The following is a 22,639-nucleotide window of genomic DNA, read 5'->3' on the forward strand; positions in this document are numbered from 1 at the left end:
AAGTACACAGGGGGACCCTGTGCAAATGCACGTGTTGCATGGCCATCAAGTCAGCAGGGGGTTTATAGTTAACAAATACAGAGAGAGGGGGAATGGTTTTGTATGTTTCTGTACATTTGTATTTTGAATGTATTTGTATATTCAGCCTATGTTCCTACTAGTTACAAACTACTGAAATGCTTGAAGTCATTCATTAGCTTGCTTCTTTCTAGTAAAACTGCCAGGGCTCCAGTTCCTGACTTCCAAGGAGCAAAAGACTGAACGAGTGAAGGAAGCCGTTCAGCCAAAATACTAACTACTACTGGGAATATACATTATAGACTACTAATCCTCTGTGTCCTGTGAATTGAAACATCAATAGACATTTATGCAACACACTTATTGACAAGCATGCTGCATGGAATTTTTGTAGCTGTGTTTTTCCCTGCCTTGTATACTAGAAAAAGTCAGCAAAGTGCAGAGAAGCTAAAATCAGACCAGATGGGCTACCACATTATGCATCTATACTTTGGATACATTTCTCAAATCCTTAATTGCTGGTATGATCCAAGGTGTGTGGCGGGGGGGGGGGGGGGGGGGGGGCACTGCTAATACAACAACCAAAGGCCAGATTCCAGAGTTACCAGTAAGTTTGATTTTATATTATCTTCCCAGGAATAAAATGGTACAAAAATGTTCTAAGAACTTCCCACATGTTAAAAACAAAAAAAAACAAAACAAAACAAAAACAAAAACAGAGTGGGTGGATCTGTTGGTTGAGCATCCAACTTCGGCTCAGGTCATGATCTTGTGGTTTGTGGGTTTGAGCCCCAGTCATGTTCTGTGCTGACAGCTCAGAACCTGGAGCCTGCTTTGGATTCTGTGTCTCCCTCTCTCTCTCTGCCCTTCCCTCACTTGTACTGTGTGTCTCTCTCACTCAAAAATAAATAAACATTAAAAAAAAATCCTGCACATTTTTTCTATCTTGATCACAAAGCATTCAAAATAACCTGTCTTATATCAAGTTTGTTAGGAAAAATAAACATACAGGCAGCCAACCTCTCTCTTCAGCCTCAGAGGTTATCTTTACCAACACTGGCTTAATTGATAGTTGTGTAACATAGCAAGTTCTAAATGTTAAAAGAGATAGTCAGTAAGACTATTTACCTGTAAGGTAGTGAAGCAAATTTCCTTGATTTTAAAGCTAAATACAGGCCTTATGAAAATTAACAGTGCCGTACCACACACAGAAGGTATTCCATAAATGTGGAATGAACAGAATGGATATTTGGGTGCTCATGGGGTCATTCTAAAATTAGAATATAATTTCTCTAAATGGTCAATAATTCCGTCACCAGAAAATATGGATTTAAGCAATAAAGTTTACAATTATATTATCTTTTTCAATGTGTCATTGCCTAAGGTTTTACTTACCAAAACTCAGCATTCCTATAGAATCAATGCAAACTGAAGGAAAATACAATAAATATCTACATTGAACATTTGCAGAGGGCTTAAGATTTTAAAATTTACTTCAGTTGATTCATAGAATAAACTGAAATGAGAATAAGCATTATTATAGAAGAAAAAGAGGGCCAGTAAGTGTCTAAGATCTGATTGTCAGGGACAAAGCCAGACAAATGGTGGTTTTCTGACTCAACTAATACCTTTAGTATTGCATTGGATGGTCTTTCTACTACTGTGGTGCTTGGCAAAAGGAAATGAAAACAGGTAAAATGACCCAGGAGGGAAGAGGACAATCATAATTCCTTTCAACATCATTTAAGGCTTTTTATTTTATTGTGTATTTACCATAACATAGAGTCACAGACTTCCCATTATTGTCTGAGGACACTCAGGATCAAACGTTGATCATACCCTTTTCTGTTGATGATTAAATTTGGACACAAGTGCAACAAGTCTATTAAAAATATAAGTAACAGTCGGTGAATGTCGTCAGACTAGACTTCTGGAAGGCCTGCCTCCAGCAACTTGGACTTTAAGGAAGGAGAATATTTCATGTCCTTGTGGTAAGAAACTACTGAATGGAATGTTTGGTTTAAATAACATTATCTTTGCTTGGATCTCCCTAATAGTATGAATATTGATAATAATGCTTACTGTAGTTTAAAAAAAAATTCCATAGCTCCTCTAAATGTAGGATTTTCACTCTCCAAAAAGAACAGGGTTTGGACTAGACAACTTGTGGGATCCTTTTTGTTTCTACAAGTTTATTGTCTACAAATTAGACCTTTATTCCAACAAACTACAGAGGCAGAACACAGGGTAGAAACCCCATAAACGTGATTTATGAAATAACTAGTAGTCAATTATACCAAGAGGAGAAATGGAGCCATGACAAGATAAATGTAGTCCTTTCACAAACTAGTCTGCTTGATGCATGTCATTGGTCATTGTTTGGACTTTCTATATTTTTTTCAGCAATATTTTTATTTCTGTAACTACTATTATATTTCCTAAAACATCCATTAGATTTTTTTTGTTCTCTTTATATCAAAGGACACTTCCTGACACCGCCTTTGTCAATATTTTTGCTTCTGATGTAAATTCTGCCCTCAATCCCTTCTTCTTAAAGTGTCTCTGTCCATCACCCCCTCCCTGACCCTCTCTGATTCTGGGGTTCTTCCTGCTGCCCAAACATAAATAAGAATCTTGGTGATTTTATTCCATTTCCTTATTCCATTCACTCACTTCTGAGCCAAAAAATTGTTTAGGTATTTTTCATTCTAACAAAAATGAAAAGAATTTTCATTTCATATTCCCTTTTATCCCTGCTGTTGTTTAACACAAGATGTCTTACAAGTAATCTACCTTATCCCACTTTCTCATCACTCGTGGTGCCTAAATCTCTTTGTAATCTGGTATCTGATCTGTAATATAATAAAACCTCTTGATCAAACCTAGTGATTTAATCCTTCCTGAGTTTCCTCACTACCTTAAAATCTACTTCTGTTCAAATCTGCTCCTATTCCTGTTAGCTTCAGGCCCCTTCTCCCCTCAATCGGTTTTCAAGGCCAGTTAGGTTTCCCTGCATGATTCCTGTTTTACCTGTTTCTTCTTCATTTCTAAGCAGCACTTATGGGACCAGTTCAGGTTTTTATTATCTTTGGACTCTTAAAATAATTTTCAAACTGGTCACAAATTTCCAAAACTCTCTCCTTTATCCCCTAATGGTGGCTGGCTTAAACATCAACCAAAAGAATCAGTTTCTAGTGATTTTGGTGCTACCTAAAATGAAATAGCTCACCTGAAATGGCCGTTATAAAACAAAGCAAATAATATCAAAATCAACAAGAATAGCAAACAGGACCATTTACTGAGTGCTTACTGTGTGCCATGTACTGTATGAACCGTTTTACACGTATCATCTCATTAAATTCTGACAACCCCATGAGATAGTAGTATTATTATCCCATTTTACAGATTTTAAAAAATGCCTTTAAATACCTTATCCAAGGCCATTCAGTTAATAATACAACAGAATTTTGAACATAGGTCAGTCTGACCAGAATTTGTACCCTCAATGTCTGTGCTGTTATCATTGCTGGAGATACTCACTGTGGACTCTAGACAAGAGATGTTGCATAAGACGTTCAAGAGCTAGAAGGCCTGACCTTAAGACTTGCTCTGTAATATTCCACTTATTCACTTGTACGTGTGTTGAGAACTGCTATTATAAAGCAGGATGCTAGGATCCACATGCAATGGAAGATGATTGGGACACTGAAAACTGCAAAAATGAGCTCACAGTATAGTGAAGGAGGTAGATGTATATATGGATAGAACTAAAGAAGTTGGGATGAAAAACAGAGGGTGCTGAGGGGGGCTGGGTATAGCCCTCTACACTTGAACTGTTGCAATGGACAAATGGAATTTTAAATCCAAAGGGTGTGACTTAAAGTTGGATATCCTACATAGGTCCAGGAAAGCAAAGTAGTCCAGATTTAAAACTCATGGCAGTAGCATGACTCATATATTCTTGGAGATAGATTCTATGAGAGATTCTACGATTTCTTTTACCAGGCAGTAGAAGCTGGTGGAGATTCTTTAGCCAGGGAATAAAGTTAAGCAGTGATGGAGGAGGTTAGACTTACCAGCAGTGGGAGAATTAGAGAGAGATTGGAGGGAAGAATCTCAAATAATACACTCAGTCCACACGAGTCAACCAAGGAATGACTCATGGAAGAAATGAAATGAAGAAAAAAAAGATCAAAGTTATATTTGTTTTTTTATTTTGAGAGAGAGAAAGAAAGAGAAAGAGAGAGAGTGTGTGCAGGCACACACACACAAGGACCGGGCAGGGACAGAGGGAAAGAGAATCCAAGCAGGCTCTGCACTGTCAGCACAGAGCCCAGCATGGGACTAGATCTCACAATCCTTGAGATTGGTAACCTGAGCCAAAATCAAGAGTGGGAGGCATGAGCCACCCAGGAGCCCCCAAAGTTAGTATTTCTACACAAGAATTGATGCAACTAGATTTCTTTATGGGATAAGTGTGCTAAGAAAAGCATTAATATAAATCAAAACTGAATTTCCCACCTTGAAGGAAATTAAAGTAATGGAAAGGAATTTTTTTGGTAGTACAGATTAAGAATTTAGTTGGAGTTTGAGGTACCAACCACCATTATTTGGTCATTCTAATGTAGATCATTACATCAACAACTGAAAATAGTCTTAGAACTTTGGAAATGAGTCAAGGTCAGATATTAGCCCTGCAAGTCACTTATATCCTTATCACTCCCATTGCTCTCTGTACAAAAGCAACATCAGCACATCCTTTGAGCTTTTAGAAATGCAGAACCGCAGGCTTTTCCTTATGCTCTGGAATAGAATCTTCATTGTAACAAGGTCTCTTACATGATTTACATGCATAAAGTTTGAGAAGCACTGTTTTACTTAGTTAAAGACACAGCATAGATGAGATAAGGGGGGAAACAGATGAGAGATCCAAGGATAAAACTCTATTCCACTTTGGGAGGTAGGCTAACAATTAGCAATAGAGAGGAGAAAAAGGCCAAGAGAAACATTTCACAAAACATGTCAAAGAAAGAGTTCAAGAAAGACGGTGCTGACAATTCCACTGAGAGGTTAAAAAGGTAAGAACTGAGGGGCATCTGGGTGGCTCAGTTGTTTAAGTCTCTGACTTCAGCTCAGGTCATGAGCTCAGTTTGTGGGTTTGAGCCCTGCGTGGGGTTCTGTGCCGACAGCTCAGAGTCTGGAGCCTGCTTTGGATTCTGTTTCCCCCTCTCTCTGCCCCTCCCCCACTCACACTCTGTCTCTCAAAAATAAATTAACATTTAAAAAAAAGAGTATGAACTGAGAAAACACTTCTAGATTTAGCAATTCATTGGTCATTGGTGACCACAAAGAGATATTTCAAAGGAATGGCAAAAAAGGAAAGGAAACCAGTGAAAGGGAATAAAGATTGTAGGGGTGGAACAAAAACCAGGTATGAGAGAACAGACCACTCTGAAAAGTACTGGAATGAAGAGATTGAAAAATAGCTTGGAAGAGCTAACAGAATTAACAGAAAATATTGTTTGGTGATAGAGAAATCTTCAACCTATTTGCAAGCAAGAGGCATGGTCCCAATGGCAGTGAAGGGGTAAATTTGAGAGTAAAGTCTTAAGGAATGTGGAAGGGACAGGATGATGAGCACAGTCTCGAGTCAGAAATGTGCTCCTTGGAAAGAAGAGAAGGAGGATGAATCTGGGGTGAAGAACGAGTGAGCTGATGGTAGATAATCTAAATTTCCTTAGTTTTGCAGAAGCCGGGATGGACTGGAGTAGGAAAAGAGCCAGGGAAAGTAGCCAGGATGCTATTTCCAGGATCCAGAGTATGGTGACAAGTGTCTGAATTAGAATTATTGGCACGAATGTGAAGAAGTAGAAAATAAAGACATTGATGTACTTCCCAAAGGCAGAACCATTATAACTTGGGGGCTTATTAGCTGTAGGAGAGGAAAAATAAAAAATGAATCAAGATTCAAGTTAGAGTGAATGGAGGAATGAAGGTACTTCAGAAAGTACTAAGATGTGGACCTGAAATATCAAGAGAAACAGTAGGAGTTCAATTTTGTCATGTGAAGTTTGAAGTACTGGTGAAACTAAAGTGAAAATGCTGCTGTTTTACTTTTTATTCATTCAGTATATATCAACTGAGGGCCTATTATGTGCCAGATGCTGATCTAGGGACTGGAAAGATTAAGTTGGTTATGATACACATGGTTCCTGTCCTCACAGAGCTTAAAATTTACATGGAAAGACAAATGGATAATAAGGCATTGGGCTCAATCGAGAATTCAGACATCAAAAATATTTGCTTCTTAACAACCTGGGGGGCGGGGGGACACAAAAAAAGAAAGGCCAGAGCCTGCTCTGGACCAGCCCAAAAGGAGGGCCCTCATTCTACATTAACAGTAAATAACTACAGTATGAAAGTGTCAGAAAATGTGAAAATGATTTCTAAACAAATCATAAAGCTTTAATAAGTTGGCAAAGGAGTGAGAACTAAAGCAATCTTGAACACTTTAACAAGTTGGAAACATGGGAAGGAAAAAATAAGCTATTAATGAGGAAATAAATTTGGTTAAAAACATGTTTTACTCTTCATTGGGGCCAATTTGGAAAGGTTTCTTTTGCCCTTAGATATATTGAGGACAAATGTGTACATTCTTCCATTCAAAGAGTAAAAACACATCTACTTTCCAATGTGAATTCAGGAAAGGATTTAGGAACATGAATACCCATATGGACCCTATGCAAACAGTAACAGAGCCATGTGTTATGAAGGATAACATGATACGCCATTAATATTTCCAAACTTAAAACAAAATGAAACATAGGGGTTTTCTCACTTGGAAACTTACTGCATTGAGCTTTCATTGATTAAGTCGAAATCCAAGTATAAAGACAAAAAAATTTTCTTTGTATAGGATAAATAGGGCTGTATGCATCAATGAGAAAGGATGCCAATATTATACAGAGTGCCAGTATTAGAATTCAGTGCATTACACTGATGCCAGTTGGTGTTCCTAATGCAAGCTAAAGGCATTCAGATTCCAATGATTATTTAATAAAGTACTCCTGAAGGCAAAACTCAGCTATATTAATCTTCTGGTTTTCAAGAAGCAATCATTCCCTATAGCTACTATTATTCTAACCTACTGGCTTAGTCAAAATTCTAAAACAAACAAAAAAACCCCAGCATCTTGTAGGGTAGATTTCTCCAAGTCTGCTTCTAATTACATTCATTTAGAATCCTGGTGGATTTATTTGGGTGTTTATAATGTGCACAGTAGTTCTAGGGCCTTTCAACAAGGACCACTATTTTTTCTCAGCTACCACAAAGACTTTAAATTTCAGCTCTTTATTAAGGGTACTAACTAGGAAGAAAGGAGGCATGTGTAAATGAAATCCGTAAGTACTCCAAATGCTTTCTTTTAAGCTTTACCATTGAATTCTTCCCTGTTAGTCATGTCCTAAGTTTCCTATTTTTGTCCAGGATATCTTGATTGTCCCATTCATCCAGGTTTCAAAGTTTACAAGTATCTTGATATGTTATTATTGAATCTTAAGAAAAACACTTTATGCTAAGTAGAATTACTATTTTTGACTATTGTGATTTAATGGGCATGGCTCCATCTATTTGATGACAAGAGTAAAAGCCAGGGTGTGTGGGAGATGAACAAGGGGGTTAGGGAGAGTTACATGCATGGTCTGAGTAGCTTGGGTCTTCTAATCAATTGTCTTGGTTAATATCCTAGCTTCATCAGACCATCTGTTCCTCTCCTTCTCCCTGTATTAACTCTTTGTGCTATCAAACCATGGCAACATCTGTCAATTAGAATCAGTATCAGATAAATTCCTTCATGAAGGGTAAGGCCAAATGGAACTGAAGGAAAAATTTGAGGACAGGGGAAGAAATCACATCCAAAGCATGCTCTATGGATTTGTGGGTTAGTTAACTCCATGAATTTATCAAGCAAGTTAAGTAACTATTAAAATCAGCTTCATTTTGCTACAAGAGCTCCACATTTCCTTGCTTCCTTTTTTTGTTTCCCCTTCTGTCTTTAAATTAGAAACTCAAGAAACTGAAAAGGAGTAAGAAAGCAATCCCTAAATGTTAACCTTCTCAGCATGGTACCCTGGATCAATCCAGTAAAAACTGGAATTACCACATGAAAGCCTATTCTGTCAAGAGTCCATTTTCCAAACAAAGTAAGTTAATGGACTTAGTGGTGGGTGATAAAGGAACATTTTAGTTTCTTTGAAACATCTCAAGCTTATTTTTCAAGAAATCTGGTTTTGGCACTATCTTCTACATGGGTTTTTCCAATAATTTCTTCCTTCAGAACTATGAACATGTGAAGGAAAATCTAATTTTTTTCTTAGTCTAAATTTCCTAATGAAAGTCATATGAAAGGTACTCTTGAGAACTTAGGAACATTTTTAAAGGTCTTTTTTTGGTTCAATTTAGACAAATAAAAATAAAGCACTACACAAGAGATTATGTCCAAAAGTATATGAAAAGTATATGAAAAGTAATAGTGGATATTAAGACTCTAGTAAGATGCTGCTATGCTAGAACAGCGAAAATGCAAAATGCTGACAACATGAAATGCTGGTGAGGACGTGGAACAATCCGAATTGTCCTATTGCTTACAGGAGTGTAAATGGAAAAGTCAGGTGGAAAAAAAAAAGTTAAATATACATTTCCCCTGTGACCTAGCAATTCCACTTCTAAATATTTATATAAGAGAAATTAAAACATAGGTCTACAAAGTCTTAAAGAAAAACATTTATAAAATCTCAATTCATAATAACCCAAAACAAGACATAAGTAAGTACCCACCAGTAAAAGACTAGATAATAAATTCCGGAATATTCACGTAACAGAATACCACTCAGAAGTGAAAAAAGAATGAGAGGTGCCTGGGTGGCTCAGTGAGTTAAGCATCAGACTTCAGCTCAGGTCATGATCTCGAGGCTCGTAAGTTTGAGCCCCACTTTGGGCTCTCTGCTCTGTCCCCCTCTTTCTCTGTCCCTCCCCACTCGTACTCTCTCTCAAAACTAAACAATAAAAAAAAAAAAAAGGAATGAACTATAACACACACAATGTCATGAAAGAATCGCAAAAACATGCTGAATGAAAACAAAGGGACACATAACATGCTGTATGATTTCATTTATGTACAATTATAGATTAGGCAAAACTTATCTACAGTGATGGAAATCAAATCAGTGGTTGCTTCTTGAGAAAGGTACTATCTGGGGGAATGAAAAGGTTCTATTTCTTGATGGGGCATAGAATACATGATTATGTGCATTTTTCATATCTGATCAAATAGTGCATTATATTGGATTTAAATTATACCTCAATAACACATTTTTTTTTTTTAAAGGAAATGAGGGCATCTGGGTGGCTCAGTCAGTTGAGGGTCTGCCTTCAGCTCAGGTCATGATCTCATGGTTCATGACTTCAAGCCCTGCGTCAAGCTCTGTGCTGACAACTCAAAGCCTGGAGCCTGCTTCAGATTTTGTGTCTCCCTCGCTCTCCACCCCTCCCCCCACCCCCCCCCCACTTTTTAACTCTCTCTCAAAAAAATAAACACTTTTTAAAAAATTTAAAAAAATAAAAGTGGGGTGAAACTTTTAAAAAACCAAGAGGTAGGGGGCACCTGGCTGGTTTAGTGGATAGAGCATGTGACTCTTTATCTTGGGGCTGTGAGTTCAAGCCCCACGTTGAGTGTAGAGATTACTTAAAAAAAAAAACAAAAAACAAAAAACAAAAACAAGAGCTAATTTACAGGTTAAAAAAAATCTTTTTTAGATGAATTACCTGTCATTGGGACAGTGACTCGGCAATGTCCAGTCATGGTGTGGGTTAATGAGGAAACCCCAGGACAGGAATACAGAGCTTGGCGACAGAGTGCCGACCACCAGCTGGAGAGGTTTGCGAGAGCGTGCTTTACCTGTGGAGGTAACATACGGGTAACAGTTTATTTTTATATTGGGGTAAAATGCATAAAAATGACTCAGGAAGATGATGAAGAATGTGAAACCATCAAGTGTCTTTTCATAGAGCACACCAATATTATTAATTTTGTGCCCATGAATTTAAGCATAAACCCAACAAAATATTATTTTGAGATTTATGTGTGTATGCATATATGTGTGTGTGTGTGTGTGTGTGTGTGTGTGTGTGTGTGTGCGCGCGCGTGTATGCATATATGGGTAATGTATGCATGTAAAGTATATTCAGTCATACCCAGGTTTTATTTCTTGTGGGTTAGGGATGTCTATGAAGGTCTTAGCTATTACCAGTGAAATGAATAATGCTAATGGATTCACTCCATTTCTTTTACAGATACAATAAAAGCATATTTGGTTCCCCATCCCCTACTCAAGACTATAAACTAGTGTGAAAGAATATCAAAGAATAGAAAGCTTAACATCTAGCTTGTAGGTTATATTCTTTTTTCAAGCCAATTTAGAAGCATAAAAATCCCTTGTCATACTATTACAGTAAGCTTTTTTTTTTACCTTAGTGTCTATATAGAAAATGTATGCACTTTTTTTTTTTTTTACACATTCTTAATAATGCTGGGAGAGTGGAGATAATATAGGAATCACGGTTCTTCTGATGGGACTAATTGGATTTGGGCAATGCCAAGAGATGGTGACAAACCACTTAAGATCTTTTTCCAGCATATAAGGGGCAGATATTTGCATTTTCAAAAAACATTGGAAACTTCAGGATTAGGGGACAGTGCAAAAGAGGAATGAAGATTCTTTGCCATGGAAACAAACACTGACTCAATAAAAAAAATCTGTAAATAAAATAATACAGTATCTAATAAAATTATGCAGAATATAAAACATTCTATATTTTCATTGGACCCTGTCTTTCATTTCGTGAAATACCTGTTGAATTTGCTATAGGAAGGATTTGTGTTATTTTAATCTAACACAATAGGAACTAATAGGAAGGTACCCTTTGTATGAGCTCAGTGAAATTTACCTGAACCAAATGTCCTTGACAATTTTGTCAGGCTTACTGCTTCTATTAGATTTAAGTTCTGTCAGTTGTTACTGTGGTAAAAACCCTTCTTAGCCAAGAATATGTATAAACAAGTAGTGGCAGATTGTTTCCTTGTAACATAGCTGAATTTTTTAAAAAGACATTTGAAATAATTGTCAAGGATAGCTGTTATTTTGTTGTAAACATGCATTTATCCTTCTCTATAAAATTTTCCAGTTCCACCTATGATACTACCTAGCATTACTATGATTCCAAGAGTCCAAGTCTGACTGCCTATGAGGGTAGATTAGAACCTGATGAGAGTGAGAGGTTTATGCTGTTTGAAAAAGCCCTGAAGGGATTCTGATATTCCTTTTCTAGCCCCTGATTGGTTCTCCCTAATGTAATACCACTATCTCATTCTACAAATGAATACTAAGGCCAAGCTAAGTGTCAAGGGTATCCAAGTTCATACCAAGAGTAGGGTCAAGACTCAAATTTCTGTCTTCTGAACTGTACCTTTGTTTTGTTGTTGTTTTTTTTTTTTTCTACATCACTGGCATAGCTCACCATGTATGAAGATAATGCCATTTAGAGACAAAAGATAAATTTTCCTTTCTCCAAAGGAACCTAAAGCCTACAAGACCAGAGAGTATTTATTTCACTAAGTATCGATCTGATACAAAAGTGATTAAAATGTATGTGGTAAATGCAAATATAAAATGAATCAAAGTTAATACATTAGTCATTATATCATTCTCAAATTCACATTACAAAAAAAAATTACACCCGCTGCCTGAAAGGAAAGGTGGGGTAGTACAGTATATCCTGAACAAAATGAAACAATTTCCTGAGCCCGTCATCACAAAGAGAAAAATAATTTCCAGACCAGTGCCATACAAGTCCCCACAAAGTGCTACTGAGTTGTAATCATTCTTTTGACGTCTCTTACACATCTTTGTGTTTTTTGTATTAAGAAAGAGTTTGATGAATGTGAGGCCAGAATCCCATGGGTCCTTACTAATACTTCTTGACTCTATTAAATATTTTGAAATAAAGTCTTGAAATGGTGACTATCATTACAAGTTATAAGGAGTAACTGAAATTTCCCTGATGCTTTGGGATAATTTAAGGGGCCAGGAAAAGGGGTTTGTATTTTTCAAAATGCTTGACTATTAACTGCTTCTCTAAAAAAGACATGAAAAACAACCAAAGGAGGGGAGGGGACTGTGGCAACTTATTTCTGGTAACTGGCTTGGCTGATGCGTCCAGAGGACAGGATTCACAACTGCAAAGGGGAGGTTTGCTCAGTGTGTTTAAAGATCTGTATGCTCCCCCCACCTCCATGCCAACCCTTTAGAAAGATCTAACAAAGGAGACCCTTCGTTGTTTGACATTTAGTGTACTATAAAAGAGAAACATGATTAGGAAATATGTAAAGAATAATTGACATTAGAAAATGAAAGAGAAAACCAAACCTTTTTCTCAAGTATCTACAGTTAGGGAGATTTAATACCAGACAGTAAAAGCATATTCACAGCTTCTACAGCCTCTTACAGCAAGGGCGGCTTATTTGATCTGAGAAGCAATTTTAGTAGTGAAATTGGAAAATGTAAGGTTTTTAATCTTTCTCCAGCCATGTAGAAAAGGCTTCTACTCACTTATTCCACATGGCATTTACTTTCCTGTTTCATGTCTCCCCATCCCTGGGAGTATCTGTGTTGTGTTGCTATTGTTTCATGAAAGCAGTCCTTGCTCTATTTGTTCGACTAAATAGAAGAGGTTTTGAAGGAAGAGATGAGGAGTCAAGTAAAACCCAAGTTCCAACCCATGTAACATGCCTATAAATGAGTTACGCTTTTGAAATGTAAACAGTCTCCTTTAACAAAGGTTAGACATCAGATTTTGCCCTTAAGATCCGGAAAGCACAATAGAGCATGGGTTCACACACTGCCAAGTAGAAACAAGTAGAAACAGGCTAGCAGGAGCTAACTCTAAGTGAGCAATTGCTGTGGGCCAGGCCCTGTGCTACGGGCCACACATGCATCAACTCCTTTAACCCTCACAACGGCCCTTGTATGCAGGGGAGAGGAGGTACACACAAGTCCCGTAATTTGCCTAAATTCCTCACGTTTGTATGTAGTGGTGCTGGGAGAAGGTCCCAAGCAGTCTCTACAACCAGACCATAATACTTGCAAGGAGGGTTGACACAGGGCCTGCTGTGCTGTATATTCTAATCCATGCTCCTAAGGCTTCTCCAATGCACTTGGTCTCCGTGGGTAGAAATGAGAAGGCATGGCTTAAAGTTAATAAAAGCTTAAAAATGAACAAAATATACCTGAGCATGACTTCTTTTGACTTGGAGGAGGGGCAGGCCGCACAACAATCAGATACTTCGGTTCCGCATCTGGAAATGATAACATGATTTCTTCAGTAAAATTCTCTGAGAAGGAGCAACATTCACGACAGTACATCCATGTCCTGACTCAACGTTCTCCAGCATTAGTCATCATAACCACATCACCAGTGGATGACAGGACCCAGGAATTCGGTAAGTTAATACTTCCTGAGATGGTTCAGTCCACTAAGTCTTTTAAATGAATATTAAATCCAGATTTTCAAAACCAAATGGACAGGAGTCGGGGAGAAGTCTTAAAAGAATCTTGCTAGACACAGATTTCATGTCACATTTTCATCAATTCTTTCCTCTGCAAAGAGGTTTTCTTTTAATCTGATCATACCCATTCTGTTACCCTATCCTTCACACTCTTCTGATGCTTCAGAATCAGAGAAGGAAAATCATACTTTCATAAGACACAACAGGGTCTCACATGCTGTGTGATCTGAAACTGCTCCCTTCTCTGTTAATATCAATACTCTTTTTTTTTAATGTTTCTTTATTTTGAGGGAGAAGGAGGGGGAGGGACAGAGAGAGGAGGAGAGAATCCCAAGCAGGCTCTGCATTGTCAGCGCAGAGCCCAGCGCAGGGCTTGATCTCATAAACCGTGAGAACGTGACCTGAGCCGAAATCAGGAGTTGGACGCTTAACCCACTGAGCCACCCATGTGCCCCCACAATATGAATATTCTTAATGTTCCTTTTTTTTTTATCCTACTTGCATAATTTCTCAGCCTGTTATCATACTCAACCCATCCTCTTCAGGAGCAATTTTTAAATAGAGTCACCATTTTGTGTTGGTATACTTTCACTAAAATATGCCAATGGAAAATAAAGAAAATCTTTTAAAAATATTTAGCCTTTAAATAAATGATGTTTAAACAATCAGTATGCACTACATCAGGAACTAATAATTTATCAAATAATTTTTAAAAAATTTTTAATGTTTATTTTATTTTGAGACAAAGAGAACATGAGCAGGGGAAAAGCAGAAAGAAAGAGAGAGAGAGAGAGAATATCCCAAGCAGGCTTCATGCTCAGCTCAACCCAGGGCTCAATCTCACAAGTGTGAGGTCATGACCGGAGCTGAAATCAAGAGTCACACACTTAAGCAACTCAGCCACCCAGGTGCACCCAAAAGCTTTTTTTTTTTTTTTAATTGATGTTTCCAAGATGGTTGATTTTAATATATATAAATAAGCCAAATGCACATTGGGCATACTAACTAGCATTTCCTAAGCACTTCTACTGGACTGATTGATGAATCTTATCTACAATAGTTCCTCAGTAACTTTGGATCCTGAAATTCATTCTATACCCAATTTCATTTGGATGCTGCAGTCAACAAGAGTTCACCTCTGCTTGTTCAGGCAGACCTCACATCTTCGTTTTGTTTTCATTCTGAGTGCAAACAGCTCCCCTCTCCATGAGTTTGGAACAGAGGTTTCTCTGCCCAAGGTTTTACAGAGCTGACCTTCTTCTCGGATACAGACAACGTGGCAATTCAGCCACTTTTAATGACTTGAGACTTTGTCTTTTACTGGACACTCCATACAACCTTATTTGTTATAACCTGCTACAGTAATTACACTCCATAAAGTAAACCAGGTAACCTCTTGAACTGACATCAGAGCTTTGGCTGCTTACTGATAATTACCTCATAACTACAACACAGATAAGGGAATATTCATTATGTTTCAGATCTTGTGTTTGAAAGCCTATCTTGCTTAGAAGAGCTTATACAAGGAACACTTAACCTAAATCAAGGTCCCTAATAAGAATATAATGTGTTTCCTGATTTTATTTGGGATATAAAGGAACAAATATTAAAAAAGTACCACATATTCAGTACTTTCTATGTGTAGACTATTTGTTAAGCACTTCACATTTGTGACTTAACTACTCCTCGTGGCAACCCTACTTGATACATACTATCATCACCCCAATTTGTAGATGAAGTTACTGAGGCAGGATCAGCTTTGTGGGCTGCAACATGCACCAGCAAGCAGGGCCCCAGGTCCAGAGGGGTCTCATGCTTGGTTTAATGCCCTGCTGTCACCATCTTGAAATTCTTAATAGTTAAATCTTTGAATCTGTGTTTTGTGAGAGAAGCCTGAAGGGACGATAAAGCACATGTGTGAGTAGACAGGAACCATATGCAATTCCTGTGCTTTCTTTCCTTCACATTTAGCAGTTGAGATGCCCTATTAGGTATAGCATTCTGAGGGACCCCTTGTGGTAGGGTCCCCTCCTTAAGGAAAAGAAAAACCTCAAGGCAACCTGGCTACACGCATACGGGACAATATCCCTCACAACCTTGAAACATGAGACCACTTAATCAGACTACACGTTTGTGTGTTACCACATATGGGAGAAAAAGAAGTAGAAAATATATTTTAAAAAAACGATGCCATGTGGTGTTTGGGGCTCAGTTCCTTGGGTACGAACCCAACTGAGCGGTGCCAGCAGGAATAAAGTTGCTTCTTCCAAAGAAAAACCTCGGTGTTACAACTCTGTGTGAGAATCCTACTACACCCTGAGGCAAGGGGATTCAGCAAGACTCAAAGGTAAAACAAGGTGAACCTATTGCATCTAGGACTGAGGGAGAGGGTGCGGAGGGGGCTGAGAGGCCACACTGTTCAATCAAACCCATACTGGCTTCGCTGCAGAAAGAAGGAAATGGCATTTTAATGCCAATGGCAGAACAATCCTATAGTATCCTTTCTCATTCATGTTAGTTGTACCCTATTTGCCAACCAGTTCCACTGAAAATGATGACCTAGAAGCAAAGGGGAAACCAGAGCAAGGCCCGATTCCCCCCAATTTTCACATTTTCCTCACTCGTAAGTAAGTCCAGGGCGGGTTGTGGCAGCATGTCCACGCGCCAAGGAGTCAAGTAAAAAGAGCAGTTAATTTTGTGCACTTCCAGCCCTCTGGTAAGAATGAAGTACGTGTGCATGTATGAACTACCAAGAACAAAGTGTGGCATTTCAGGGACTCTGCTTAGGAGCTAAAGGCCCAAATTTGCATTTAAAATTAGCATTGCACAATGTAAAGATAACTGGCAAATTTCATGCTAATGATGTGTAGTTTTAATTTACTTAATAGCATTAAATAGCAAATAAAATGATACTCATCACAAGGTGAAAGAAACAAAGAAAGGAAAAATTTTATATTTTAATATCTTTAATGACATTTTTCTCCTGCTTTTTGAAACAAGGGCCTTCCATTTATGTTGCATTTGGCCTTGCAAATTATATGGCTATCTTAATCTAGTCCTCAAAATGCCCTTTTACTTTTAATGTTCTTTTTTTAATGTTTATTTTTTGAGAGAGAGAGAGAGAGAGAGACAGAGACAGAGCATAAGCGGGGAAGGAGCAGAGAGAGAGGGAGAGGGAGACACAGAATCCGAAGCAGGCTCTAGGCGGTTGGCCCAGAGCACGATGAGGGACTTGAACTCACCAGCCATGAGATCATGACCTGAGTCGCAGTTTGACGCTTAACTGACTGAGCCACCCAGGCACCCCTACTTTTTTGGGGTTTTTTTGAAGATTATTTATTTTGAGGGGTGGTCAGGGGGAGGGGCACAAGGAGGGGAGGGGCAGAGAGGGAGGGAGAGAGTGACAGCATCCCAAGCAGGCTCCACACTGTCAGTGCAGAGCCCAATGCGAGGCTCAAACCCAGGAACCATGAGATGGTGACCTGAGCCAAGAAAACAAAGGTAAATCTCTATGTTTCTTAAATTACCCTCACTGTGGTGGAATCTCAGACCTAGCCTTTCATTTCCCTCCTTGATGCACATTAATTCAATTATGCCTCAGTGGTTTTAAAACAAAGTCCAGAAACATGAGAATAACATACATAGAAGCCAAAGATAGTGCCATGATCCAAGACATATGGTTACATGAGCAATTTAAAAGTAATTTTTGTTATGATCAGTCATTTTGCATAAAGCACAGGCTGTTACAGTCAATTACAAATTGGAACAGATGTGGGGAGCTGGGTGCAGTTATGTTGCCTCTCACTGCTCATTAGAAGCTTCCAACATTCATATATTTCAGCAGACTCTGCACTTGGTTTGGAACACAGAGATGGAAAAATAAAACAACTAGAAAAACCAGAATTTCTATTTCTGTTATGTACTATGAAATTCTTTGTGGGCAGCCTGGAAATATATACACTGTAGCTTGATCAGCAATTCTGGCAACACATGCCAAAATATACTTCATTTAGAAAATGTGTATAATTAAAATGTCAATTTCAGCAAATTTGTGTAGAATGCAGTTACTTGAACCAACTTTCCATTCCTAGTAATTAAGCCTATATCATGTTGTCGACTAATTACATCTAATTTGTTTAATATTTCAAATGCCCTGGAGGTGAAGGATTGGGACGAGCTTACTTTTTAAGACAGTGTACTATTGAAATCCTTTACAAAGTACTAAATTTTTTGATAATGCAAATAATCCTCCCATGATTGCCCTGTTTGATACATGTCAATTATCACATGTTTATTAGAGGACAAGTACGTTGTAGGACACCGCTTCAGAATGAGGTCATAGCGAGGTTTATTTCTGCCTTGCGCGTTTCCACAAAATAAACATTTAATAAGCCAGCGTGATCCTATAGGAAATCATGTAAAGGACTTCAAGAATAATAGTTTGCCCTTGCCATCTTTTTAACCATTTTGTCTCATATCAAACTAAATTTCTAGACATGAAAGCATGGACTCCAGAGCCTGGAATCAAATCCTGCTTTTTAGTTTGTTATACAAGGTGAGTGTTTAATGTACGTACATGTTTCCTCACCTACAAAATGGGAAGAATCATAGTACCTAGCTGCACAGAAGTCTTAGTGATGATTAGCCTGTAACAGTGCCTAACACACAGAAAATGCTAAGTTTTAAAAAATGTTTTTATTTTTGAGATAGAGCACAAGCAGGGGAGGGGCAGAGAGAGAGAGAGACACAGAATCTGAACCAGTCTCCAGGTTCTGAGTTGTCAGCACAGAGCACAACACGGGGCTCAAAACTCCTGAACCCTGAGATCATGACCTGAGCCGAAGTTGGACGCTTAACCAACTGAGCCACCCAGATGCCCCAGAAAGTACAAATGTCAGCTATTACGATGACAATAATGATGATTTCTTGAAAGCAGAAATTTGCCTTAAGCGGCCCTGAGGACTTATAAAAAGGAAAGAAAAAGCTTAAAGCCTTGTTTTTTAAACCAACCACCACAGACTCCAAAATGCAAAAATATCACAAAAAAAGAAACTTACACACCATACGACAAAGATCTTATATCCTGACCAAACTTTAAACTGAGTTGTTTTTCAACAGGGCCCTGAGTCTTGGGGTTTTGTATTCATCTCTGTGTGGTCCGATTTTATCAAGTAGTTTAGGCAGGATCCTCTATCCTCCATACTTGACCACACTTAACATGAAATGAGTTTCCTTAAACTCCACCATCCTCTGATCACCCCAGCTTGCCCTTAGCAAGAGTCCTGTCAGGTCAGTTGAGCCAGAATCTCCCCTGTCTTCTTCATGTTTCTTCTCAGTTATTTTCCATCCACTGACTCACACCCTGTTCCATGGCTAGAAGTACTCACTTTTCCTTATTGTATTCAGAATGCAGCTTAATCTCTCTCCCATGCTGCAAGACCCCATTGTAGTGGTCCCTATTTCCCCTCAAATAAAGTTTTGCCAACCATCTTTAACAAGTACCACTGAGTAACTTTTCCCTTCATGATACTCACACATATCAATGGAAAAAAATCCTAGAATATTGGTAAGTAGAATCGGTCAGCACATACTATGGCTAAGTGTAGATTATTCCAGAAATGTATCATAAAATGAAAATATACTTATTTCAACAGGTAACTAAGAGTCATTTAACAAAATTCAACACCAATTTTTTTTATTTTTTATTTTTTATTAATTTTTAATTTATATCCAAGTTAGTTAGCATATAGCACAATAGTGATTTCTGGAGTAGATTCCAGTGATTTATCCCGTATGTAAAACACCAGTGCTCATCCCATCAAGTGTCTTCCTTAATGTGTCTTATCCATTTAGTCCATCCCCCTACCTACAACCCCTCCAACAACCCACAGGTTGCTCTCTATATGTAAGAGTCTAAGTTTTGTCCTTCTCCCCGTTTTTATATATTATTTTTGCTCCCCTTCTCTTATGCTCATCTGCTGTGTATCTTAAATTCCTCATATGAGTGAAGTTATATGATATTTGTCTTTCTCTAATTTCACTTAGAATAATACCCTCTAGTTCCATCCACGTTGTTGCAAATGGCAAGATTTTATTCTTTTTGGTTGCTGAGTAATATTCCATTGTACACATATACCACATCTTCTTTATCCATTGTATGTATATACCCCATCTTTATCCATTCATCCATCGATGGACATTAGGGTTCTTTCCATACTTGGGCTATTGCTGATAGTGCTGCTATAAACATTGGGGTGCATGTGCCCCTTCGAAACAGCATACCTGTATCCCTTGGATAAATACCTAAGTAGTGCAATTGCTGGGTCATAGGGTTGTTCTAATTTTTTGAGGAACCTCCATACTGTTTTCCAGAGTGGCTGCACCAGTTTGCATTCATACCATCAGTGCAAAAGAGATCCTCTTTCTCCACATCCTCGCCAACATGTGTTGTTGCTTGAGTTGTTTATCTTAGCGATTCTGACTGGTGTAGGAGGTGGTATCTCTTTGTGGTTTTCATTTGTATTTCCCTGATGATGAGTGATGTTGAGCATTTTTTCATGTCAATACCAATTATTAATGATAAATAAGGATTCAAGGGAATCTTTCCTTAATATGATAAATAGATCTTAAGACATCTGACCTAACTTTATTGAATGTACTCTGCACATAATTCCTATTGAGTAACTCTCCCTAGTTTAACATTTAATTCTCCTTTTTCTTTTCATTATTTTTAAAAATATTACACTAGGATTCTGGGGGTTTTTTTAATTAAAAGATTTAAGTTAATTTTTAATTAAAATTTTTTTTAATGTTTATTATTTTTGAGAGAGAGAGAGAGAGAGAGAGAGAGAACAGAAAGCAAGCAGGGAAGGTGCAGAGAGAGAGGGAGACACAGAATCAGAAGCAGATTCCAGGCTCTGAGCTATCAGCACAGAGCCTGATGTGGGGCTCGAACTCACAGACTGTGAGATCATGACCTGAGCTATAGTCGGCCACCCAACCGAGCCACCCAGGCATGCCCAAAAAAATTTTTTTCAAGAAAGAGTATGCATGAGTAGGGGAGAGGGGCAGAGGAGGGAGACAGATTCCCAAGCAGGTTCCAGGCTCAGCACGAGCCCAACGCAGGGCTTGATCCCAAGACCCTGGGATCACAACCTGAGCTGAAATCAAGAGTTGCACATTAAGCCAACTGAGCCACCCAGGTGCACCTAGGATTCCATTTCATAACCTGCTACAGGCTTTCTTTTTAAATTTTATTTATATATTTAGAGAAGGAATAGAAACAGGGGAGAGGCAGAGAGAGAGGGAAAGAATCCAAAGGAAGCTCCACACTGTCAGCTCAGAGCCCGATGTGGGGCTTAAACTCATGAACTGTGAGATCATGACCTGACCAAAATCAAGAGTCAGACCCTTCAGACTGAGCCACCCAGGAGCCCCTCAGCTTTTCTAATAAGCATCTAAGACTGTAAGTTAGGAAACAAGAACATAATCAACTATATTATGTGTTCTTTTGGGGACTAAAATGAGGCAGTGGGTTAGAAGCATTACTGGAGTATTTACACACGAGGCCAACTTACCAGAACTATAAATTAGAACTAACTTGCTCACCAAGACCCATATTTCAGTTTCTATGTCCATTTTCCCTTTTGAGGTGCCTCCTTGTTTTACTGAGAATGGCTGTCCTCTTCAAATTTATTTTCACTTGTTCTCAGAGAGGATCACAAAAACAACCATTTCCAAGTTACTGTGAGTGAATTCATGTTAATACAGTGCCTGTGCTCATGACACATTCTATTTTCATTACATGGGAAAAGCATACATCTGCTACTAAATACACACAGAAAGGGCATCAGGCAACAAGTAGGGAGAATATTTTGGCCCAATGCCTTTCCTATTCCTTTCCTTATTTCCTGAATTCATAAGGTGTAGAGAACCACCATCTCAATGAGCTGAAGACAGCTTGCTGGCAAAGGTTTTGTTAGAGACTAGACCTGGGGAAGGTGTGCAGGCTCTATTCTGGCAGGAGAGGGGCCAGGAAACAAACTGTTACAGTGCTTTAACGGTCTGGGTTACGGGAGGTGGACATCACCTCAGACACCTTTCAAGGTCCAGAGAAGGGATTCAAGATGAAAATGAATTTACAGGTGACTTTGAGTCTATTAAACACAGTCCATAAACACCTTTTGTCAGTAACTAGATTTTTGTAGTCTTAAAAAAAAAAAAAAAAAAAAAAAAGGGAGGTTGAATAGGTAGAATTACCCCTACTACGATTTAGAGGTTTAAAAAGAACAGTGATGCTTTTTCTTTGGTTCCCTTGCCAAGAGGGAGAGACAGCTGCCTCTGGGTCCCCAGGGGAAGAGGCTGAAATCTTCGCCCTCCTGAGCTAACTGGGGCCTTAGAAAGTCTCCCGAGATGCAGAACTTGGGTCCTAGAAACCCAGCAAGGAGAACACAGGACGTGGAGCTAGAGTCCTGTTCACACAAAGGGCCCCTCTGAGAGGCTGGGCTGGCCCCTGCTGGAATTTTGGCCCGTAGGTACCTGATCAGAGGGTGGAAGAACAGCAAATAGGTCAAGTTGTGACCTTGCTGTCATTACCTAAGGCCTGTCCTAATAAGGTCAAGAAACTGACAGATTTTTTAAAAATGTTTATTTATTTATTTTGAAAGAGAAAGAGAAAGCAGAGGAGGGGCAGAGAGGGGGATGGGGGAAAGAATCCCAAGCAGGCTCCACACTGTCACCACAGAGCCGGACACAGGGCTCAAACTCAAGAACTGTGGGATCACGACCCGAGCTGAGATCAAGAGTGGGATGCTTAACCAACTAAGCCACCCAGGTGCCCCTGAAAGTTTCAAAACTGGCTGAAGAGGGTCAGTGATTTGGAAGGAATTGCAGCGGAGAAGGGTTTCAAAGCTGCTGCCTCACCGGGGCTCTTACTGGAACACAGAGTGGTGTGCTGTGGGGAAAACGAGGCTCCTGAGAACTCAGAGTCAAAAGTTGACA

General features: G+C 38.7%; 1 protein-coding gene across 39 annotated transcripts in view; it reads right to left on the reverse strand.

The window, feature by feature from the left end:
• The window catches only part of ABI3BP (ABI family member 3 binding protein), a 256,218-nt gene that overhangs the window by 152,611 nt on the left and 80,968 nt on the right, over positions 1-22,639 (reverse strand). For all 39 annotated transcript variants that reach the window (XM_053903274.1, XM_053903276.1, XM_053903280.1 and 36 more), the window contains exons 3-4: positions 13,361-13,429; positions 9,841-9,973 (exon numbers count right to left, since the gene is read on the reverse strand). In XM_053903274.1, the coding sequence (XP_053759249.1) occupies positions 9,841-9,973; positions 13,361-13,429 (202 nt within the window). The remainder of the gene's footprint in view (positions 1-9,840; positions 9,974-13,360; positions 13,430-22,639) is intronic.

This window comes from Panthera pardus, unplaced genomic scaffold (genome assembly GCF_024362965.1).
Source record: "Panthera pardus isolate Hobbes unplaced genomic scaffold, ASM2436296v1 HiC_scaffold_16, whole genome shotgun sequence".
In the NCBI taxonomy this organism is placed as follows: Eukaryota; Metazoa; Chordata; class Mammalia; order Carnivora; family Felidae; genus Panthera; species Panthera pardus.